The sequence below is a fragment of the Rhamphochromis longiceps genome, linkage group LG5 (assembly GCF_057381845.1).
Source record: "Rhamphochromis longiceps isolate RC_006_pf linkage group LG5, R_longiceps_female_GT1.1, whole genome shotgun sequence".
NCBI classification, from domain to species: domain Eukaryota; kingdom Metazoa; phylum Chordata; class Actinopteri; order Cichliformes; family Cichlidae; genus Rhamphochromis; species Rhamphochromis longiceps.
In genome coordinates, this window is record NC_140561.1 from 21,636,394 (window position 1) to 21,661,191 (window position 24,798).

Consider the following 24,798-nt stretch of genomic DNA (forward strand, 5'->3'; position numbering starts at 1 on the left):
TTTTTAGCTACTGACGCTGGGAACTGTGTTGTTCATATGCTTTTAGATTTGATGGCTGCGTTTGATACAGTGGATTGTGCCATTTTACTCTCTTGTTTGGAGCACCGGGTGGGCATTAGGGGCACAGCACTGGAGTGGTTCAGGTCCTGCTTGGCTGGGTGAACTTTTTGTGTCTGTCTCTGTGACCATGTGTCGCCCTCCGCTCCTCTCTTGTGTGGTGTCCCACAGGGCTCAGTTCTAGAGCCCCTCCTCTTTTCTTTGTATCTGGTCCCTCTTGGTTCTATACTGAGAAAACATGGCATTGCATTTCATCTCTATGCTGATGACTGTCAGATCTATGTCCCTCTAAAGAAAAAAGGCACATATTCCATACAGCCATTACTTCAGTGTCTTGATGACATTAGGGTTGGATGTCTCTTAACCTTTAAAAATTTAATGACAAAATGACTGAGGTGATGGTTTTTGGTAGCCCCACTGAGACCCCCAATGTGTTTTTAGATACCTTGGCCCAGTATAATAAGCCAACTGTCACAAACCTGGGAGTAAAAGTAGACTCTGAACTGAAGCTTGACAGTTGGATTAAAGCTTCTTTCATCTTAGGCAGCTGGTTAAAATAAAGCCAGTTCTTTCACAGCAGCACTTTGAGACAGTTATCCACGCCTTTGTTAGCACCTGATCTGGATTACTGTAATGCACTTTATATAGGGGTCAGTACTTCATACATTACTCATTTACAGAGGATACAAAATGCTGCAGTTATTTTTTAACTGGCACTCAAAAGTTTGAGAACATTTCCCCTATTTTAGCTTCACTTCACTGGCTGCCCACTCCTTTTAGGCTTCATTTTAAAATTCTCTTATTGGCTTTTAAAGCCCTCCATGGCCTAGCCCCATCTTATCTCTCTGAGCTGCGCCTTAAACGCCCACCTGCTCTCTCAGGTCAGCTGATCAGCTGAATGTATCCAGGACTGAGACTAAACTTAGAGATCGTGCTTTTGCTGTAGCAGCTCCCAAACTGTGGAACGATCTGCCTTTAGAGATTAGACAGGCCTGTTTTTTAAATCACTCCTGAAAACCCATCTCTTCACCCTGGCCTTTGACACTTTGTGAGATGTTGGTTTTAGTTTATTTTCATTTTGGTTGTTTTAGTTTATTCTATTGTAGCTGACGCTGAAATGTTTGTGTGGGTTGCCATGACAACACCAAAGTGAATCTGAGATCGTTATTGTTTTCTATTTGTTTTCTTTATTTGCTTCTCATGCTTGTGTACATTTGCAGTAGGAAAGGTAATCTATGAATCCAGTGATATATCCTGCTTATAAGAAATGTTTCTGTTAAAATATTATTGTGAAGTAGTCACTTCCTGTGAGTTGCGGGAACCGGAAGTTGTGCGCGGGAGAGACAAGACAGAACGGTAACACGGCGGACTTTTCGGAATATACAACTTTTCTACTGCTGGTTTTACAAGGCGTACACGGTAAAAAATCATTATGCTGTTATTTGTTTAACACTTGTGCACCTTGTGAAAGGAAATAAGTGGCTGAGATGAATATCATATGTGCTATCGATATTATTTTACTTGTTTCTAGTTTTCACGGTGCTCCATGATTGTGAGAGGAATAAAAGAATTGTGGACATCAGTACGAAGCGTGGATTCTTTCGACCAGAGTAGAAACATCTATGCTGTTTTATCTTGTTTTTAAATATAGGGCTGTTTTAATTTTTGTGTATTTTATTTTCTACTGTTTTGTTTTATTCTATTGTTCTTAATTTATTTACTGTACAGCACTTTGTCCTGTGCTGGGCATTTTAAAGTGCTTTATAAATAAAGTTGGATTGGATTGGATTTTAAAATATACAACGTAGGCCTCTGTGAATCACTTTTCCAGCGTTGATGTACTTTTACATGAAATAAACTCAGGCATATTAACTGAATTTAACTTAAGATTTCACAGAACTCACTTCATTTTCCACACTAAGCTCTGGCAACGTATGCGTTAAGTAAGTATCTCTGCTTAATGTAACTGTTGCACAAACATAAGTTGTTTTTTTTCTCTGAGGCATGCTTGAGTTGCTTTTTTTTGGTAAACATAAGATATGAAATGAGATTTAAATCTCAATGAGACTTTTCACCTGGATAAATAAAGGATAATAAGGTAGCTTTCACATAGTGTAGGGCCAGATTTAACTTAAGTATATTTTTTATAAATGACAGGATGAGGAATATACACATTAAAATATAGAATGTAGTTATGTAAGCGCAGTTTTGGCACAATGCTTTAATTGATTGTTTTTATTTTATTGCTGTCCAGAAAACCAGTCCGTCCTTTAAAAAAAAAAAAAAAAAAAAAAGTCTGTCTGTAGCACCAGGTCGTCATGGAGACAAGCTGGTCCATCCAGTTCCTCTGTAGTTGATGGAAGGTGATCGTGGCCATGATTTTCATTGAAATGTGAGGAATGTGTGGTGTGAATGCGCTTTTAATGGTTTACCTGCTTGACAGCACTGGACTTACTGCCCAGGATGAGACGGCAGTAACAGAAAGAGTTACCCATAGCATGAGCGTCATTCACTTAGTTACCAATTATCACAAATTGCTGTTTTTTATTTAACTGAGCTTCTTCCTTTTTCCCACTTGCTTCCACTGCAACTTTAGCTATGAATCATGAAAAGACAGACAGCTTACAGGCACTGAAGTAAAAGGAAATGAAGACCTAAAAAACACAAATATTTTTTGCATTCCATTATGATGTGGTGTAAACTGGCTGGAAGTGGAAATGAAAGCACTGATGAGATCTTAAAATTTACTGAATCAAAGAATGTGTGCAACGAAGCAGTTTCGGTGCATGGCAGCATCGTAGACCCACACTGTAGCTTTCATTTTCATTATTACTGCGAAAAGTGTTCACAGGAAGATCTGCGGCTTCTCCCGACGAATGAAGGCACTGTTGGTGTGAATCCTGATGCTGAGTTTTAGTTCAAATCTTTGTTGTTCACCACTGTGTGTCGTCAGGGGGCTGTTATATATATACCTCTATCTCCATTTGTTACTGTCCTTTCATTCTATTGTTTGAGAATAGTGACTTTTGTGTATTTATGTATGAGTTTCTTTTAATTCATGAAAGCTCACTTTGTCTACTCTGCATTCCTATGAAGTTTTTCAAAACCTGTTTCAGTGTAATGAGGTATGTCAAAGAAAGTTGGTGCTTCTTGTGGCTAATTTGATTATTAGTGTATCATTCTCCTTGTTAAAGAAACCTTCTCTGGTGACGGAAGCAGTAGTCTAATGAAACCAAAACTATATGCATACCTGCTGCTAAGTGAGAGCTTAGAACACAGTGTACCGCCTTTAATTCAGCGTATCACTATTACATGTGGTATTATTTTGGATAGTAGCGCAGTAAATGGGTAAGTTGAGAGATCACAGAGAGAAGACTGGAGAAAAGACATGTGTTATTATAGGGAAATATTCTGAGTGCTTCTTGAATGTAGTTCTTATCAACATCTGCATAAAAACAGTAGCAGCAGAAGACTCACTGTGTTGGCTGAGGGACTTCAGGCCAGCTGTGGCCCTGATTTCACCTGTGGGACAGTGACAGGACTACAACCCGAGGAAGAAGATTATCCACGCGTACTCAGTCCTGATTTATAGTTTATGCTGCTGTTTTATCAACATAAAATTATATGAAGTTTTTCACTCTTTCAACCATTCGAGTAGGAATTACAACATCGACTCTTCCAAACTGAACTATCTCAACAACTTCTGGATATTTTGCTTATTTGTTCCGATTATTTATTTTTTCTCGTGAACCATGATTAAATGTTTCAGCTTTGATGTTACAATTATTTTGCTTTTTTTTTTAGCACAGACATATTGAAGAAAAAAGGAAAAGAAGGAGGAATGCATTAGCTTTGAGTAAACATAAAGAGTTGCATAAATCCACACCCTTTTTGATAAATAATACTTCCTATCAATAACAACCAAAATGCTCAATAATGCCTACAGAGGGAGAATTATATAAAGCAGCGATAACTGACACTAAGCTGACACCTGCTGGTTGACAAATGTAACAATGAAGCAGTCAGTTTGAGTCACTTGTTAACCCGGATCTCCTGTGTCATATTTATTCACCGTAATTCCAGGAAGTCAGAAGAAGACAACATGACCGATGTGTGAAATGAAACCAAATGTCACAACTGCAGCGACTGCATCCCAGGTTGTGGTGATATCTTCATGAAGCAAAAAGAGTACACAGAGAAACCGATTTCTAGCTGCACTATTTTACCACTAGATTGTTATTAACTGAGCCAAGCAGGTTATGTTTTTGCAACCGTTTGTGAGTGCGTGCCATAATTTTGTCTGTGAACTTTAGAGCTTGAAGAGTTGTGAATGAATTCTGATAAAACCTTGTAGGAGAGTGGAGTCATGTAAACAATTAACACTGAGGTGTATGCAAGCCAAAGTGTACCCAAAGACTTATAAGTGTGGTGTGTAGTGTTAACATGTTGAAAGATTTAAAATCTCCTGTCATATTTAACCTTTGACCTCTCCTTCAAGGTCAATAGATTGATCTGAAGGGCAAAGTGCTAATAAAGGGACATAGAATTAATTCATTGCTTTTTGCCATTGTTTGCATTGGCAACATACAGATAATAAAATATTGGGATACTAAATATCACATTACTTTATTGTGGCTTGTTATTTAGATTACAGTAACAGGTTATAACTGTTTACAATAAGAAAAGTAAAGTATTGTATTTAAAAAAACAAAATAAACTTGTGATCAAAATCTTTTTTCACATGATATTTTTGTTACAAACCTTTAAATGAATTTTACTAAAGAATGAATTGAATGCTACATGTGTGCTATCCATCATCCATCAATCCTCTTCCACTTATCATAAGTCAACAGTTAAAAGTAATATTTTCAAATATAAAAAATACAAAAGTAAATACTGCCCAGGCAGTGAGCTGCCTTGACGAAGGTCTGCAGAATGCTCAAAGTGCTTCATATTACTGTCCACTCTTAGATTTTAGTTCAGACTTTTTAAAAAATTATTTATTTATTTATTTGTATGAGGGAGTGTTTGGACATGAGAGACATTGTTCAAGAATCCAAGAAAATCAGAACAAATGATCTGAAAGTGAATTTTTGTGTGTGTATAAGCTATCTACTGATACCACTGTTTTAAGCCGTAGAGGCTTGCTTTAGTGGGACACCATTTCAGTCTTCAGATTCACTGTCTGCCAATTCCTGTATGACTTCTATCCAGTGTTTATTATGCATTACAAACTTGGCAGTATTGTTTGACACATCAGAGGTAGAAGGGATGGTGCAATGGTGTGAGAGCCACAACCTAATGCTAAATGTTAGTGAAACTAAAGAAATTATTTTGATATTAGATGTAAAAGAGATCATAGTTTGGTCTTAATTGGTGAACAGAAGGTTGGGCAGGTAACAATATTTAAGTAGACGTTAACTTACAGTTTGTCAGTTATAGTAGTTTCATCATGTGAATCCAAAATGCTGACTTTATCTAATTTGCAGTAATTACATGCAACTTTTCCATGTAATTTTGAACAGTTTTTAAATGTTCATTTTAATGGAATCCGGTAGAATGAAATACTTGATTGGTACATTCAGTTTATACCAAGCAGGATGTCCTTAATGATTATTTATGTGAATGAATAAACATTTTATTTAATATATTTCCATTGCATTTTACTCACACATACTCCAGCCAGTGTTTTTGTTAAATCTATTATCCGACATGCAGAAAAATGCAGCATTTTATTGAATCATTGCAAACATACATTGTAAAAACAGTATCTAAGGCAAAAATGAATTTGGACAGTTCTCTGAAGCTTGGAAGTCAGTATTTGGCAGGATGATTTTCATATGAACACCCTCTCTTACGCAAGCTGTTTTGTAATTTTTAACTAGTCTTCAGAACTGTTGTACCTTTCTCCTAACACCATACCCACACTCAACATGATTTGAACCAAGAATTTCAAATTTGGATTCCTCACATCATAACAGCTGTTGCCACTGACTTTCACTGAATTCCAGTTCTTGTGTAATTTGGATTTCAGTGAACAGGAGACGGATCAACTGAAGAGTCAAATTCATCCCTCCGTCATGTCTTTTTTTTTTAAACTTATTTCTTGTGGACATGACTTTCAGGTACTGTTCATCTGATGTAGATAGTTGTTGTTTTTTTTTATTGTTGGCATTTTTTATAGCTTCAACTAAAGAAATTGGAACAAATTATGTGTTTTTGCAGCAGGCTGCTAGTAACTAAGTAGCTAAAGGTACAATTTAGAACACATTGCTGCATCTATTCCCAATTTCCACTTCTACATATAAAGAAATGAGTGATTGCGCAGGACTTTTGCTTGTATCTCAGTTCTTGGAGTGCCTCCCACTATTGTATCTATGAAATCGTCTATTAAACCCTTTGCAGCCCCTGGGGTCACATTTATGTTGGGAGAAACTGGAAACATCTGTTAACCGCACTGGATCAGACAGATCGTGGTGATACTGCAGGCAGTTGGCAGTAAACTGACCCTATCGCCCCAAGCAAAAGAAAACCAAAAAAAAACAACAACCCACAATTAGCATCACACAGGAAGCAACAAGCACATGATGTATGCTGTGCCAACACCGGGAAAAATCACAAAAGCGGGCCAATTGACACGCTTTCTGCAGTCCATGAGCAGTTTCAGGGAGTGGTTTGATATTGTCGGCCTGTTTTTGGCTCCTAATGGTGATTAGGATCATCATCAACCGTCCAGACAAACTCATTGTGTGCATTGTTTTGTTTTTTTCGTCGAAACTCCTGCCAGCTGGGGGGGGGGGGGGGTATTAAGGTATTAAGACTTCTGAGGGTGGACTGATTTCACTTGGATTTTCTCGGCAGTGAGGATGGCAGTCACCCCTCGGCGTGTCCGCCTGAAGCCCTGGCTGGTCGCGCAGGTGGAAAGCGGGCGCTACCCGGGATTGACGTGGCTTGACCGTGAGAACATGCGCTTCAGGATCCCATGGAAACACGCCACACGGCACACACCCCAGCACGAGGATGAGGACACCATCTTTAAGGTAAAGATTCACTAAAAGAGGGGTGTCTGCCTGTGTGTGTGACTTTATTCCTTATACCTGATCAGAACTTGTACTTCTGCAGAGACAGTGAGGAGGTTTAAGCAGGGGTTATGCTAATTCATTCCTGGTTAATATCCTTTTAAAAAATACCCTCTAATAATAATAATAATAATAAGTAGGACTTTTAATAAAACGTCTGGCTTTGCAGCCCAGTTCTATTTTGTTTCTCTGGGTCCTGTCGAATGAAATTTTATGTAGGTGTTTTATTTTATTGTTCTTCTGTAAACCTACCAAATTAAACAGGAGAGGCATAAAGGGAAAAGGTTGTGGCTCATGAGGTTGTTTTCTTTTCTTAAAAAAAAATAAATAAGTAAACTTTTTTTAAAGAAAAGAAAACAGAATTTGATCAGCATAAACTTTGTTGTGACGAGGTGTGTGTACCTCGTGAAAAATTGAGCCTCTGGGCTTGAGTCTTTTCATTCTGACATAGCTGTGAATACATTATACAGCTGTTTCCTGACAAACATGCTGACCCAGCATCACTCAGTAAATAAAGAACACTGGTTTTATTTTTATTTTTTTAAAGTGAGTGCATACTGTGCATAAATAGAAATTAAAATAACTGTGTGATACTGATCCCTTCATTTGGTCTAAATATTCCCCCAGGCATGGGCTGTGGAGACCGGAAAGTTCCAGGAGGGAGTTGACGAACCTGATCCTGCAAAGTGGAAAGCTCAGCTTCGATGTGCCCTGAACAAAAGCAGAGAATTCAACCTCGTCTATGACGGCACCAAAGAGATCCCCATGAATCCTTGGAAGATATATGATGTCTGTGACATCCCTCAGCCCCTCAGCAACCACGGTAAATGAGAGCTCTTTGATGCGGCTCGCTCTCGTCTTTCTTCGTTCATCTTTAATTTTTTCTGCAATGTCCAGTTTGATTGCTTATTAACAGTAAATGAATTATTTTCTTCGTGTAGGCACCCCCTCTCCTCTCATTATGTGGTCTCCGATGGGTTCTGAGTCATCCATGCAGCCTCCCAGCTGTCCCCCATCAAACGAGGTCTGGTCCAAAGAGGAGCCTGTTAAACCCTGGCCTAAAGAGGAGCCCGTGGATGTGGAGATGCAGCAAACGACACACGACATGCCCCCAGTTACTCTGCCCGATCCATCTTTGCAGCCCCCTCCCCTGCCCGACGGCTTGTTTGCCTCTCCCAAAATGTGGATCAGTTCCCTTCCAAGTGAGTGTGAACTGTTGCTAAGACACGAGTCTTGCACCTGCTTGCTTGGCAGACTTCAACTTAAAATAACAATTTGAGCTTTTTGTTGTGGCAGGCTGAGGTGTAGGGGATACCTGCTGTAGCTCCCCAAGTGCAGTTGAACTTCATGACATTTGATTGGTTTAAATTAGGAAAATATAACATCAGAAAACCTCTTCTCTAGACAGCAATACTTGCTGGTTTTATAAAAAGATAGTTTCAACTCCTCTGCTTTAAGCTTGAAGATGTCACTATTCCTGTTGTTGTTTTTAAATAAACAGAACTTTTTATTAATTAATTGAGAATATGTGTCCAGTATGTGCACCATGGTCGTAAAATTGAAGTTTCTGCTTCCCTGTGACCTCTCCTTTTTCAAAAATTAAGCTTAGTTCTTTTTCTGTTTTTACCTAAAATATAGTTTTATTGCATTTTCCTTTTTAACACGCTTCCACCTTCATCTCTGACCCAGTGACAGACCTGGAGGTGCAGTTTCTTTACAGAGGGAAGGAGATGTGTCCTCCAGCGACAGTCAGCAACCCGCTAGGCTGCAGGCTGTTCTACGGAGACCTCGGGCCCATGGTCAATCAGGAAGAGCTGTTCGGCCCAGTGAACCTGGAACAGCTACGCTTTCCGACCACGGAGCACATCACCAATGACAAGCAGAGGGTCTTCACTAACCGCCTTCTGGACGTGATGGACAGAGGTCTGATCCTGGAGGTCAGCGGCCACGATATCTACGCAGTCCGTCTCTGTCAGTGCAAGGTGTACTGGTCTGGCCCCTGCGCTCCAAATCCAGCTGCTCCGAATCTCATAGAGCGGCAGAGGAAGGTCAAACTGTTCTGTCTTGAGTCTTTTCTCGCTGGTATGTATTAATGTCACTTCTTTTTAATAAATGAGATGCAATGTGTAGTTAAGCATCTTTACACTGACAAAAATGGGAGTTTCAGCGGTTTGGCCCATGCCTTAAGATCAAGGTGGGCAGGTGTGGCCTGCAATGTAAAATGAGTTTGAGCACCTGTGGAAAAGCATTTTTTTTTTATAAATATATATTTTTTTGTTTGCTGTGCAGGTGTGATAGCTCAACAGCGTGGCCAGGCACCAAGCACTCCTGACTATGAGATCAATCTGTGTTTCGGGGAGGAGTGGCCAGATGGAAGACCCAAGGAGAGGAAACTTATCATGGTCCAGGTAAAGAAATGTGTAACATAATTTAAGTGGTCTATCTTGAAATTTTTAAACAAATAAGCTTGCGAAGTGTCTTTTCCCAACACTTAACGGCCCTCTTTCACCCTGCAGGTCATTCCAGTGGTGGCCAGAATGATAAGTGAGCTGTTTTCTAGTGACGCCAACACGCGATCACTTGACAGCGGCAGCATCCGCCTCCAGATTTCAATTGAAGACATCAAGGATAGCATTGTGACCCAGCTAAAGCAGCTTTACTGGTGGGTCTGTAGCAGGCAGTAAAGTAATGGGTTTGTTCTGAAATGGATGCTGCTGCTGCACTTTGGGTCTGAATTGTTTTATGGCTTGTTGAACGTAACTGTATTTAGCCTGTGATCGCATGTTTATTTTATCAATAAAAGCGTGACTGTGAATTTGTGTGAAATCCTTTCAAAAATACAAATTAAGCTCGTCTTTGAGCCATAAGAGTAAAATGCACTTTATTAGTTCCATGATGTCATCACTCGGCTGCTGCAGATGTGTCAGCTGCACATCAATGATATGGATCTCCTGCTCTGTCACATCCCAACCGTGCTCTGTTGGATTTGGATCTGTGGACTGTGAGTACAGTGAGCATAGATCCTCACAGACCTCTGAAGAGGTCATGCATATGTACTCAGTACTTTGTTTGGGCCCCTTTTGCATGAATTACTGCATCAATGCAGCATGGCATGGATGCTATCAGCCTGTGGTACTGCTGAGGTGTTATGGAAGACCAGGATGCTTCAATAGCGGCCGTCAGCTCTTCTGCATTGTTCAGTCTCATGTCTCTCATCTTTCTCTTGGCAGTGCCCCTATAGGGTTCAGGTCAGATGAGTTTGCTGGCCAATCAAGCATAGTAATCCAATGGTCATTGAACCAGGTATTGGTACTTTTGGCAGTGTGGGCAGGTGCCAAGTCCTGGTGGAAAATTAAGTCAGCATCTCCATAAAGCTCGTCTGCGGAAGGAAGCATGAAGTACTCCAAAATGTCCTGGTAGACGGCTGCGTTGACTCTGGACTTAATAAATCACAGTGGATCAGCACCAGCCAGATGACAGGGCTCCCCAAATCAACACAGACTGGAAAATACAGACTGGATTGTGTGCCTCTCCATTCTTCCTCCAGACTCTGGGACCTTGGTTTCCAAATGAGATGCAAAATTTGCTCTCATCAGAAAAGAGGCCTTTGGACCACTGAGCAACAGACCAGCTCTTTTTTTCTTTATCCCAGGTAAGATGCTTTTGATATTTGTTGTTCAGTTCTTCCACACTTTTCCCTTCCACATAACTTTCTATTAATGTGCTTAGATACAGCACTTTGGAAACATCCAGCTTCTCTTGCAATTACCTTTTGGGGCTTTCCCTTCTCATGGAGGGTGTCAATGATGGTTTTTCTGGTCAGCAGTCTTCCCACTGAATCAGACTGAGAGACCATTTAAAGCAGGGGTGTCCAATCCCAGTCCTCGAGAGCTACCGTCCTGCAGGTTTTAGATGCATCCTTGTTTTGACACACCTGAATCAAATGAATGGCTTGTTATCAGGCCTTTGCCAAACTTGATGGATGGCATGCTGAAGAGGTAATCAAACCATTAGGGATGCATAAAAACTGCAGGACAGTAGCTCTCGAGGACTAGGATTGGGCACCCCTGATTTAAAGGCTCAGGAACCCTTTGCAGGTGTTTTGGATTAATTAGCTAATTAGAGTGTGACACTTTGAGCCTACAATATTGAACCTTTTCACAATATTTACATTTTCTGAGCTTTTGAATTTGGAGTTTTCATAAGCTGTAAGCCATAGTCATCAAAATCATAACAAATAAAGGCTTGAAATATCTCTCTTTGCCAATCGATATCATATTTTCGTTCACCTTTTAAGTTGAGTTACTGAAATAAATGAAGTTTTGCATGATATTCAAATTTTTCAAATTGCATCTGTATAGTGTTCACAGTATATACATACATATCTATTAAATCACCTTTTTCAACCTATTCTGATATTCAGTGTGAACTTCAGCATGTTATCGTGATCATGTGTAAATATCTCGTAGACGTAGGCTGCCGGGGGATTCCCATGATGCATTGAGTTTTTCCTTTCCAGTCACCTTTCTCACTCACTATGTATTAACAGACCTCTCTGCATTGAATCATATCGGTTATTAACCTCTGTCTCTCTTCCACAGCATGTCTTTTATCCTGTCTTCCTTCTCTCACCCCAACCGGTCGCAGCAGATGGCCCCGCCCCTCCCTGAGCCTGGTTCTGCCGGAGGTTTCTTCCTGTTAAAAGGGAGTTTTTCCTTCCCACTGTCGCCAAAGTGCTTGCTCATAGGGGGTCATATGATTGTTGGGTTTTTCTCTGTATCTATGAAGCGCCTTGAGGCGACTTTTGTGAGGCGCTATATAAATAAAATTGAATTGAATTGAATCTCATTGCATGGGGTGTCCGCCATGTGATGTGCTGATTACATGTTAATGTTAACAAGAAGATGAACAGGTGTCTCCAGTGAACTGGCTGGTATGTGAATGTCTGCTCATAAAAAAACAGACTTTGTTAAAACATTGTTTATTTTTGCTGTTGATTCTGGAGGTTGAGAGATTTGAGTTAATTGCAAATCAGCTCCCCAGAAATGATAAATGTGCTCAATGAAACACAGCTGACCTCCAGTGGTTTAGTTAAACAACAGCAAGCATGAGATCAGCACAACATACTGTAGTGTTGAAGTCACAGAGCAGGCACTGAACGTGTGTCTGTTGAGTCACTTACACTTAGAAACCTTTAAAAAATTATGTCAAATTTAATGTATCACAAATCTATGTGACAGTGATGAGTTAAACTGTTAATCTGACAAACATCTGTTCCTCCAGCCAGAGCCTCTGAGCAGTGTATCCTCTTTATTTTGGAGGTGGTCAATTTCCAGCGCTCATTTTTTTATTTCTTCGACTGAGAAAATGTTGATATTCGTCAGAAAAAAGCGTTCAACTAAAAATCATACAAAATAAATGACTTGCTCATCAAACATGTATTATTATTTTTATGTCTGTCTAACAGACAAAGAAAGAGAAGCATGTTTGCTTTAAAATCCTTTCTTTCCTGGACACATCCCTATTTGAATCTTTTGAATACAAGAGATTTTATTATATATAGTCCCCTGCATTGTGTTAAACTACGCACTGTAAATGATTCCGACCCAACACACCGTCTTTCAGTTTTGTTTAGCTTTTATTGCACACTCCTGGCTTGGCACACATGGCAGCCAACTTTCCAGTCAGCTGTGCCCTCTCCTGCCCTCTGCTGTCCAACATCACTAAAAAAAGGGAAATCCTCATCAGCACAATCACATCCACCTGTCCCTCCAACCTCTCTGGCACCCTTGAGCTCACTGCACCGCCCCTCCCCTGCAGCTGAGTCAGGGTTCACACCTCAGCCACACTTATCATTTCTTTATATTTTGTGACAAAGATGGGAAATAGATTTATTGAAACGTGCAATTATACACAGAAATACAGCACAGAAGGAAAAACTAAAGTCTAAACAACTGGAATGAGCTTGAAAGCTAATATTTGGTTTGACCACCTCTATTCTTCAGCACCGTTTGAACTCTGTTAGTCAAGATTTCCTGTCATTTCTTTGAGTAGTCTTCAGGAATAGTTCTCCAGGCTTCCTGAAGGACATTCAAAGCTCTTATTTGGATGTTGATAGCCTTTTGTTCTGTTCTCTGTCAACAGGATCCCGCATTGCTTCAATAATGTTTAGCTCCAATCCATGACCAATTGTGAGCCACTCAGCATTTTCCATGTCTGCTTTTTTAATGCCATTTTTGTTGTTTGAAGTCTGTCAGCACTTGGAGGCATTTCACTGGCTTGAGGTTCTAAGCAGTTATCTGCCTTGCCTCAGGGCAAACAGCACCTCTAGGAAAGAATTATATGTTTTTGTCTCAGGCTGTTTATAACAAAGTGCCTAAAGACACAATCGGGTCCTTTGCCAAGTTGTCTGTTATGTGTAGACCCAACACCGATTCATCCCTTGACTCAGGAGCCTTTTTAATGTTTGAATGACTCATAGGTCATTCTTAATTAGCGTTGCAAACAAAAACATTCTTCTGATAATGGTCACAAACAAGGACTGAACTGAAAGTGAGTGAAAAAGTAGCCAATTCTAAAGAAAAACTTTGATAGACCGCCAGAAAGCCTGGAGAACTATCACTCAAAACCACTCATAAAAAAGTTCTGGCTCCTTGGAAATAAAAACTAAGGAAATGAGGGATGACTCAAGGCTTTTCTCAACATAGGTATTACACTTTTGAATAATATTGCCGCTTTGGGTAGTGACAAAAGAGCTCATTTTTCTCAGGTTTTTATACATTTAATCTGGTGTGTAACGTCATGCTTTTATGATTTGTCATATTTTTGGATTTGAAGATCTTAATCTGCAAAGCTTCTGCCAGTTACAGCGGCTTGAATGAGCCATGTTCCCTCTTAAATACAGCAAAATGGCAATAAAAAAGTAGCAAAACTTTAATGAGACATTGTTTATAGTACAACCATCCCAAAATAATGACATGGTACAGTAGCCACTTCCTGCTGTTCAGCAGGCTCCTCGGTTTACTTTCTGGAAGGGCGATCTCAGTCGTATAGAAGCAATCAAAGCAAATGTGGTGAACAAATTATTCTCAATCTGGTAAAGTTTTCATAGATCATTTGAGCTAAATACATTCACACTGGATGCTGTGACACGCTGTGTCTGGTTAATGTTTGGCTTTGTGATATCTGCTAAGAGGACATAAAAACCAACAAGCCAGGTAGATGGTGTCATAATCCTTTTTGAACATTTATAACAGGGCATTTAAAGCTAAAGGAAGGAGACGTAAAAGGGAGACTTTAAGTGCTACAACGGTGTTTAGATTTCCTTCTCTCTCTCTCTTTTAACCTTGTTTCACTTGTACCCATTTAGCATTAGCCCCAAATGTATTTATGTATAGAGAATACAACAGATATACAGATTACATAACAGCAGAATATTGAACCAATATGGAAGAATAATTAAGTAGTGTCCTCTTATCTTAATATTTACAAATGGAAAAAATGCAAAATGCTGATCAAGTTTTCTTTGTAGCATTTATTGATGGGAGGGGATTTCCACGATATCTGGTAACCTTTGCCCAAACGGGATACTACTAAAGATCTCACGCCCTCATCCAGGTGGCTCTTCCACAGATCCGGACTTTGTCCTTCTCTCTGATGAGGAAGTCTAAGCCGTACATCGACAAAGTGTGGGTTTCAAACATGAGCAGAGTTTGACTGGAAGCAAAAACAACGCATAAGGAACTAACAACAAAAGGTAAGAACTGGTGACAATATCAGCAGTACACTGAATATGTCTTTATTGTTTGTCTGAACGATGTACGGCGAAGGCTTGCTGAAAGGTTGGACTTAGTTCTTCTCTTTATTCACGGCTATCAACAGAATTTAAAAACATGCTTTTCAAAATAAAAATTTAAAGAATAAGGGAAAACTTGAATAATTATGTAAATGAATTCGTGGTGTGGTTTTGAATCCAAACTTTTAAAGGTTTAATGATTTTGGTTTCCACTGACTGTCATTACGCCACTTTTAAACCAACTACACATTGTTATGTGTAGGCTGTGTGCAGACAGGAATAGGACCCAAGGTGCAGACTCCAGAGCCAGATGTCAACTCAAATATAACATAACTGGAAAAAATCAAAATAAACTTACACCGGAGGACTGACAGAACACACAGCTAGGTAAACGGTAGATCACGACACAGACACAGAGAAACACAGGGCTTAAATACACAGAGGGAGCACTCAGGGAATGGGTAACAGGAGGAAAACAAAGCTGGGGCAAATAAGGCCTAACGAGACAAGGGGAAGCAAAACCAGACACATTAACATCAGACATGGACTTTCAAAGTAAAACAGGAAACATAACACAGACTCACAGGCAGGCACTATAACAAAGGGAACAGAGATGTGGGACCAGGGCAGACACAGACACTGACTGGACACGGGGATATAGCAACTAAGGATACACAGAGACGCGAACTAGACAAGGGGATACAGCTGACAGGGGAGACAGAGCAACTAGAGAAGACAGAGACATAAACCATAAGACAGAACTCAAAGAAACCAAAGACTAGAAATAATAATATAATAAACTCAAAAACCCTGGGTCAACGACCCAGGCATCCTAACACACATCATATGTCAGTCAGGATTTGAACCTCATGTATTCTTCATATGTCATTAATCAAGATCTGATTTAAGTGTTCCCTTAATTATTTTGATGTGTAGATAGATAGATAGATGTTAGATGTACAGTGCACGTTGTTTTATTTGTATCATATTTGTGTGTTGTGTTCAGTGTGTTTGGTCATGTGTCACTGCAGGTGTGCAGTTGTGATGTAACTGACCACATTTCTGTGTTACCACAAGATTGTTTTCTTGATCCGTTTATAATTCTCTGCGTTTTAATTTAATTTTCATTCCTCTAATTAGCTCAGACTTAACACAATAAACCTGTAAAAGTGGAAGATTTATGGGTTGATTTCAGATACAGGTGGGTGAGTCCACTCATGTATGACGTGTGTATGATTCATGTGATGTTCCAGGTGAGTCCAGTCAGTATGTTCAGGAATAACAGCCCCTTTGGCTGTGATACCAGCAGCTATGCAGACTCACTCCAGTCCAAGTATGTATTCTGGCAATTTTTTATCTGGGCAACAATCAATTGGCTGATTGCTTTATTCATTTATTTTATTCAAAGGTTCAAAGGTTTATATTTGGGTTTTTGTTTTTCTGTGACAGTGGTTATTCCACGATGGATGAAGCGCCATCACGGCTCTCAAATATGTCGAGGCCAAGTGCAAAATCAATTTACTGTAAGTAAACATTGCTGTTAAACGTACTAATAGGTTTTAATTTCATATATATATAACTCTGATTTATCTTATTGGATATTTATTTCTTTTATGACCTTATGCAACTGATCATTTGACTATGTCATTGCTGCCTTTCCATCCTAAATATTTCAATTGTCAATTGTTATTATTATCATTATTATTATTATTATTATTATTATTATTATTATTATGCTTCCACCTTTAATTGTATTTGTGAAAGAACATAAAGACCTGCTTTGTGTTTCAGCAGTGCAGAGGCAGGAGTATGCAGCATCAATAAACAAGATGATGGGCAACTTTCAGTGCAGGGTGGAGGTGGAGTATTAAGAACATTTTCTATTATACATCCAAATGTACCTGTATCTGGATAGTGTCAAACTTCTGTTTTAATCCTTCTGTGCCGCAGCACCTGTTCACCTGTGACCTGGACGGGAAGGACCTGAAAAACATCACAGACTGTGTGGACCGTTTGAACCTGCTGGAGGAGATGGGTCATGTGTGGGGTCAGAACATGCAATTGGAGGTGCAAGGCACCAAAATGATACTCACAGACATTGAAAACAAGGTAACAACCACAGCGCAGCTTACAAAAAGTCTATTTAAACTGGAATGAGTTAATTGGATGAGTTATCATTAAATTTGTGCCAATTTGCATAAATGTCTGATATCAAAAGTATCGTAAAATGCAGACCCGCTGTCATGTGTCATACAGGCGGGTTGAAAGTTCTGGGCAGAGCTAATAACATGGAGAGGCAACCACGTGTATGTCAGTAAGAGGAAAATGCACATTTGCCAGTAGCATTTCACCTTAAAACCCTTTAAAACCTTATTTATTTATTAGGATTTATTTATTTATTAGGACACACTAACCAATAGGGTAAAAACATACCTGGATAAGAAACTCACTGCGGATCATTATCGGTCATCGCCTGCCTAGAGCCCAAACATCAACATTATTGAAACAGTGTAGGATTATTTTGACAGAGAACAGAACAAAAGGCAGAAACTTCCAAAGAAGAGCTTTGAATGTGACTCATGAAGAACTATTCCTGAAGACTACTTAAAAAAAACCCCAAAGGAAAACAAAGAGAATTCAGACTGTGTTGAAGAATAAATGTGGTCATGTGAAATATTTATTTTCAAGTTCATTAGAATCATGCAGACTTTGTTTTTGGCTTTTGTACTCTATAGCCATTTATTTTTTTTAAACATTTTAATACGTTCATTTAAATATTTTCAGTTTCTCTAGCAAAACATAAAAACATGGAGCTGTGACTCCAGAGGTTTTCACAGTACTGTTTAATGATGTTCAAGCTTTTCTCCTGCAATGATAGAAGCTATAAAAACATGTGAATCAACAACCCAACATCCTCTGTGATGACTTTGCTACTGTGCTTTTTCAGGACGAGCTGGAGTCGATGCCTCTCAGTGACATCCAGGAGTTCACCGCTGTGCTGAACGCCGGGGTGTTTAACTCTCTGCTCACAGTGTCAGTCCAGGCCAGGAAAAAACGCAACCACACTGTCTTCATGTTCCAGTGTGATGATGTCAGGGTGAGGGCAAACCGGCCGAGATGGCTGCCATCATGACTCATATCAAGCGAAAGCAAAGGGCAAGTGATTTTCTAATACTTTCTTCTGTTTTTTTTACAGGCCGACTATGTTGAAAAACATCTCTCACTAGCACTGGCACGCCAGGGACAGAATTCAGGCATCAAGTACTGTAAAATTTCTGTGTCCATACACTTTAATCTTTATTAAAGTTTTCTTTGTGAAACTGTATCTCACCTTTTTTTAAAAAAAAAATCAGAAATGAAGGAGTGAAACCTGCAGTAATCCCTAAACCCAGCGAGCCAGAGCCTGCGGCTGAACCAGCGTGGCAGTGGAGTGAGCCTGACTATGGTAAGGTTGTGACAGCATACATGGTGGTACTGATGCACTGTTATTGGTGTGATGATGGCGTATTCATCCTCTTTTTCATCTGTTTGTGGTTGTGTGTATAGAAGACCATTTGCACGATCCTGAAATGTTACTGCCTGAAGATGAGGAGGATGATGAGGAGCCCTTCATGCATAAAGACGTACCTCGTTCATACACGGAGCTGGACAGGAATATGGTGAGTTTTCTTTAGGAGAAGTATATTTTGCTTCTTCTTTGCATGCTTAAATCAGAAAGCATCTTTAATAACATCTGATAAGGGAAGAATAAATGAATAAATTCCTCTTTTCTCAGTGGCTTTTTTCTTTCTTGCAGGATATGTTGAATCATATTTTAAGGGACATCGAAATCTTCATGGGACAATTAGCTGCAGCAGAAGCTAAAAATGCAAAGAAGAAGAAGACGAAGAAGAAGAAGAAAAAGGGGAAAGGTCATTTTACGCAAAAATTAAAAGCACACTTGAAAAAAAATCCCATATTGTGTGAAATTCACAGCTTCCAGCAGCGCCTGGTTTAACTCAATTCAGTTTAATTCAATTAAGTGTTATTTATGTAGCACCAAATCACAGCAACAGTTGCCTCAACGTGCTTCATATTGTAAGGTAAAGACCCCATAAAAATACAGAGAAAACAGAGAAAACCCCAACAATCAGAGGACCCTCTATGAGTAAGCACTATGGCAACAGTGGGAAGGAAAAGCTCCCTTTTAACAGGAAGAAACCTCCAGCCTAGATAACTAAGGGAGGATTCAAGGTCACCTGATCCAACCCTAACTATATACTTTATCAAAAAGGAAGGACCTCTATTTTTTCTTTTAATTTAGTATTAAAAACAGAATTTTAGATGTTAGTTTAGTTTAGCTGTGAGTTTCAGCTTTGGTCTATATTCATTACATAACTGTAGATTGCTGTGGGCTGGCTAAAATGACAGAGACTATAATCTGTATTTAAACAAATGTATTGCCTTTACTTTAAGCTCTATATTTATATAAAAATACATTTTATTCTAATAAATATTAGCAGCTGTGATGTCTGCATGTTTATTTAATTATTTATCTTTATTGTTTGTTTTTTATTTTTCAGTCATGGACAGCATGCCCTCTCAAGAAGAATTTGAAGAATGCCTCCATAAAATTAAATTCGGCTTAAACCTGCTGGTTTGTTTCCCCTTTTCCGTTAACACAATATCATCATGCTGTGGGTCTGTGTGTTGTTCCTGTGTAACATACAGCATGTGCGACATCTTTCTTTGACAGGGGGAGCTCAATGGAAAGATCAACAATCCCAGTGCTCCTGAATTTGTCCGCTCCTTTTTTGTCTCGTTAAAATTCGTAAGTGACTATTAAAAACATTTTTGGCATCATCTTTAGAATTTCCCAGCACTGTTTCCACCTTCACACATACGCCCACCCACGCGATCGCAAATATAACAGAAAACATAAATGGATTAAATTAATGATAGTCTAGAGTGGGCAGTGAGGAAGAAATCTGAGGAAAGATAGCAAGGACATTTAAAAAATCACGCATAACAGAGCTGCTTAAAAGCAGGACTAAAACAAAATTGGTTTTAAAAGTCATTTCTTCAAAGCCGACTCTGCTCACACAGGTCATTTCAAAACCGAAGCACCCTGACTGTGAAACGTAGTTAAAAAGATGTTTTTTCACAGGACTGCACCCCATGATTCATTAGCTTGTAGAACCACTTTTAGCACTAATTGTTTTGTGACTTTATCAGTCTCTCACATCACTGTGATGAAATTCTGGCCCACACCTTTTTACAGGGTTGTGTCAGTTAATTGAGTGTTGTGGGCATTTTATTTATGCGCAGCTCTCTTAAGGTCGCCCCACAGCATTTCAGTTGGGTTAGTTTGGAGGTTGCAACACATCCATTCTTTTCTTTTACAGCTGTTCTGTTAGAAATATGCTGCTCTGCTTAGGCTCATGGTCCTACTTATAACCAATTTAATGAAAGCTTGAAGTGTTACACAGAGGGCCTCATGTTTGACTTCAAAATACTTTGCAGTTCATGGTTGCTTCAGTGACTGGTTTCCAGGTCCTGTGGCTGCAAACGAGCCCAGATCATCACCACTCCATCGCTGTGCTTGACAGTTGTTATGAGGTGTTCATGCTGATATTCTTCGTTTAGCTTTTGTAAAAGTGCTGTCACATAAAGAACTGTTAATGAGTGTTTAAACACTGGGAATTAACTTAACTGGGGATTTGATTCTCATTTGCTCACTGGCTGGACTTTAAACTGCACAGACACCTCCTGTTGTCATCTCAGCAAGCCTTCCACCTGCTCAGGGTGGGCTGTGCACACCACTGTTCCACTGGACTTATATTCGTTATTAATTGTTAATGCCCTCATCAGGTGGTGTCACACTGTCCTGAGGTTCTGCCGCCCAGCATTATTGCGCCGTTGCTGACGCCTCAGTGTATCCGTCTCATGAGTGAAGAGGCGTCCACGGAGGAGGACGAGCTGTGGCAGTCTCTGGGAGATGCCTGGAACATTCCCAGGTGTAACAAGACATCTCTTATACTTTGACTTCTTTTTGTTTACAGCTGAGAAAGTGTTCTGTTAAATGTCAGCAGGGCAATCAAACATGTACTCTTACTGTTATCAGTACCCAGTGGCCAGAAGATGATGAGGACATTCCAACCTACACCCCGCAGTTCTTCGATGGCTGGCAGCCCCCTGAAGTCACTGCAGAACCTCCCCCCACTCCACCTCTGACCAGACAGAGGAATGCACCCAAATCTGTGGCCAGACCAAAGAGCCCACAACCTGGACCCAGTAAACCAGTAACCAGGCAGGAGGATCGGCAACCTGCGCCCAGTCAGGTAAACGAAGCATTCAAGTATCTTCTAGTTACTTAAATAAAAAGCACAGAAGTTCACATCAATGCTATTTTCTTCTTCCACACAGACGTATGCCAGTTGGAAACCTACACGGTACGCATGAACACACAAAGGAGTCAATGATTCAGTGCAAAGTGAGTGTTTTTGATTTTGACTTTTTCCCAGCTCAGTGGAGCCAAAACCGCGAGGAGTGCGTGTGAAGTCTGACTTCATTTCAAGAAACCAAAGAGAGCTCACCGTGAGAAAAGGAGAAACAGTTCAGGTATCAGCAAAGTGACTCATCCGATTTTTCTGTCCCTACTCGCATTTGTTTTGTTAACTGCCTCCATATTTGCTTTATTTGTGCCTACAGCTGCTGGACAAGTCCAAGCAGTGGTGGAAAGTGAGGAATGACAGAGGGGAGGAAGGCTTTGTCCCCAGTAATATCCTGAGCGATAATGATCACCAACCTGATGAAGAGGTTACCACTTAGCAGACACGAACACGTTACAGTTCACATTAAAGATACACAAACACTGAATTATTCTGAGCGTAGATGATAAGAAATAAAAAGCATGTTTGTGCAGGATTAGACTTTTGCCAAGCCACAGGTGCTAATGGGAGTGATCCCATTCCTGTTTCATTCCACACTCCAGGAAACTGGGAATTTACTATAAATACAAGAAACATTACTTGTAATGAGTCACTGCTGAGTGTTTTTGCCCTTCTAATTTGATGTTTACTTCTGTAAAACAAAGCAGAAAGCCCAACAAAGACAGGAAGTAAAACTTTCAACTGTGTAAAAGAGACCAGGAATCACAAAATAAAACAGGAACGGACATGAGCAAAAACCAATAATCATATAGTTTAAACTATATAGCAAGCTGTATGTGCATTTTTATTTTCAGACTTAATTAAAGTAATACTACTTTACACTTAAACTAATAATACATTATTGTTCCATTTTCAAAGGAAATTGTGGCCTCACCTGTCCTAACAAAGAGGTCCAAGCCTGCCGAAGTGAAAGCCTGGCTCGAAGACAAGGGCTTCAGTAAAATGTGAGTACAACCAGAATTCTTCACTCCCTAATGTAATGAATTGGCTGTGCAGGTGGCCTTGGTGCTAGTTTCTGGCATTTACTATCCAGTGTCTGCATAAAAAGAAACATGAAGGTCAGAAAGATCAGCTGAAATATCAGGGAGGAGGGACAAATGTGGACAAACAGTTAAAGAGTAAAAATGGTCTCAGATGTGGATGATCAACCTGCTGTGACATCTGCAATCATCTCTGTTCTCCTTCATATTAATATTAGTGTTATCAATTATCAAAATTATCGCAATTTTCATACATTTCAGCTTTATTTATTCATTTTTTCAGTCTGTTAAGTATAAATATTAAAAACAACCTTAGCTGAACAACAAAACATGACATATTAATGTATACTTTATTAACCCTGTAGAAATTGCTTAGTCCCCTGCATTTAACCCATTCTACCAGTAAGCAGTGGGCAGCTACCAATCCAGCACACAGGGAGCAGTGTGTAGAGACGGTACCTTACTCAAGCCCCAAAACTATTCATGGCAGCGGTGGGATTCAAAGACACTGGAGCCTTAATCCAGCACCTTAGACCGCTCAGCCACGCTACCGATTGCACTGTGTTATTATGTATTTAATCCAAAAAGCAGAAGCACCGTGTGAAAATCTGAGTTCTGCTTTACCCTCTTAATCTCTATGGAAGCAGTAAGTACTGATCATCAGCGAGTGTGAGCAACTCTATAAAAGCTGAAGTCTTGGCAGTTAGCATTGCCAAGACATAAGAAATGATGTCATTTTCAAATAATTTGAAGTCTTTCACTCTACAGTGAGAAAGATTTTTCGCAAATGAAAAACATTCAAGATTTTCCAATCTTCCCTGGAGTAGACTTTTCAACCCGAGGTCAGACCATGCAATGCAGAGGAACTGCAAAAAATCCAAGACTCACACTTTTCAGACTCTACAGGCCTCAGCATGTTAAATGTAAAAGTTCCTGACAGCATAAAGACTGAACAACTATGGCTTGTTTGGAAGGATTGCCAGGAAAAAGCCTCTTCTCTCTAAAAAGAACATGGCTGCATGGTTTGTGTTTGCCAAGCCTAAGCTACATTAAGAACAAACTACAAGACTTCTGTAACAATGACCTTTTGACAGATGAGATCAAAATGTTTGGCCACATTTGGGAAAGCCAAACACAGCATATCAGCACAAAAAAAAACACCTCATACCACCCGACAGCACGTTGATGGAGGGGTGATGATTTAGGTTTTGTTGGCAGCCACAGGCCCTGGGTATGATGCAGTCATTGAACTGACACAAAATCCTCTGAGTACCACAGTATTTGTAGAGTCTAATGTGAGGCCATCTACCATGTTTGGCTAAAAGTGAGTGATGCAACAATGATCCCAAGCACAGCGGTAAATTTACAACAGAATCACTGAAAGTGAAAAAATACAGGCGTTGATCCAAAGTCCAGACCTGCAACTGACTGAAATGCTGTGGTGGTACTTTAAGAGAGCTGTGCATGGACAAATGTCTACAACTTAACAGAAGAGTGGGCCAAAAGTTCTCCATAATTACACGAGAAACTGTTAAAGTCATACAGAAAATGATCACTTCATGTTTTTGTTGCTAAAAACGGCTCTGCAAGATAGTGAATCATGGGAGGTACTTAGCTTGGCTATATAAATCTGCAGGTATATAAAGACACAGCTGTGTGTACTGCTGCACACTAAGCAGGTTTTCCAAAGTGTGAGAAACACAGATCCATGTTATTTATCTCCTGCAGCACTGTACGCTGTCTCGGTGTGGTGAGCGGCGCTACGCTTCTGGGCATGACCAGAGAGGAGCTGAAGGTGATGTGTCCCGAGGAAGGAGGCCGAGTCTTCTTCCAGTTAAACGCAGTCAGGTCGCAGCTAGCCGTAAGTGACAAAGCACTGCTTCACTCGCTTCTCCCATCCATGTGGAGTTTCTATAGAAGCATGCTGCATGTAGCACAGACAACTCTGCTCTGTCTTTTGTGAACACTTTAGGCTTCCAGTTAAGTGAGACCAGTGACGGGACATCAAAGGGGACAGAAGAGGACCAAAACTGGTCACCGATGATCAGACTGAAAACTTTGAGCTTTGAGTTTACAGTGCATACTTACGTCTCGTTTGAAATATCTATCTATCTATATATCTATATATATATATATATATATATATATATATATATATCTATATATATATATATATATATATATATATATATATATCTATATCTATATCTATATATATATATATATATATATATATATATATATATATATATATATATATATATATATATATATATATATATACATACATACATACATACATACATACATACATACATACATACATACATACATACATACATACATACATACATACACAGATAGTCGTGTTGTCGTCTTGTGTAATATAAGATCAGTAATCGCTTGAATTCTGTAATAAAAAGTTGGAGTCTAATTTGTCACAGCATAACCTGTAA

General features: G+C 39.6%; 2 protein-coding genes across 2 annotated transcripts; both read left to right on the top strand.

Moving 5' to 3' along the window:
* Positions 1-1,146: 1,146 nt before the first annotated feature.
* Positions 1,147-9,951, top strand: LOC146669922 (interferon regulatory factor 6-like). Its single transcript, XM_085406575.1, has 7 exons — positions 1,147-1,476; positions 6,919-7,097; positions 7,764-7,959; positions 8,078-8,338; positions 8,826-9,218; positions 9,426-9,544; positions 9,653-9,951. Exons 2-7 carry the CDS (start codon positions 6,924-6,926, stop codon positions 9,818-9,820), a joined length of 1,311 nt encoding a protein of 436 aa, XP_085262701.1. The 5' UTR covers positions 1,147-1,476; positions 6,919-6,923; the 3' UTR covers positions 9,821-9,951.
* A 1,927-nt stretch (positions 9,952-11,878) lies between these two features.
* Positions 11,879-24,462, top strand: eps8l3a (EPS8 signaling adaptor L3a). Its single transcript, XM_085406574.1, has 20 exons — positions 11,879-14,892; positions 16,185-16,264; positions 16,381-16,454; positions 16,726-16,790; positions 16,882-17,040; positions 17,879-18,028; positions 18,128-18,192; positions 18,285-18,376; positions 18,478-18,590; positions 18,728-18,842; positions 19,494-19,567; positions 19,667-19,741; positions 20,782-20,927; positions 21,035-21,251; positions 21,337-21,362; positions 21,435-21,531; positions 21,622-21,729; positions 22,221-22,306; positions 24,071-24,203; positions 24,315-24,462. The coding sequence occupies exons 2-20, from the start codon at positions 16,200-16,202 to the stop codon at positions 24,324-24,326; spliced, it is 1,872 nt and encodes a 623-aa protein (XP_085262700.1). The 5' UTR covers positions 11,879-14,892; positions 16,185-16,199; the 3' UTR covers positions 24,327-24,462.
* Positions 24,463-24,798: the final 336 nt, after the last annotated feature.

Coding starts and splice junctions, on each gene's coding strand:
- LOC146669922 (XM_085406575.1), top strand. CDS start 6,924: ATGGCAGTCACCCCTCGGCGTGTCCGCCTGAAGCCCTGGCTGGTCGCG. Junction 8,339..8,825: donor GTGGATCAGTTCCCTTCCAA/GTGAGTGTGAAC, acceptor TCTCTGACCCAG/TGACAGACCTGGAGGTGCAG. Junction 9,545..9,652: donor GGAAACTTATCATGGTCCAG/GTAAAGAAATGT, acceptor TTCACCCTGCAG/GTCATTCCAGTGGTGGCCAG.
- eps8l3a (XM_085406574.1), top strand. CDS start 16,200: ATGTTCAGGAATAACAGCCCCTTTGGCTGTGATACCAGCAGCTATGCA. Junction 18,029..18,127: donor TCCAGTGTGATGATGTCAGG/GTGAGGGCAAAC, acceptor TTTTTTTTACAG/GCCGACTATGTTGAAAAACA. Junction 22,307..24,070: donor GACAAGGGCTTCAGTAAAAT/GTGAGTACAACC, acceptor TATCTCCTGCAG/CACTGTACGCTGTCTCGGTG.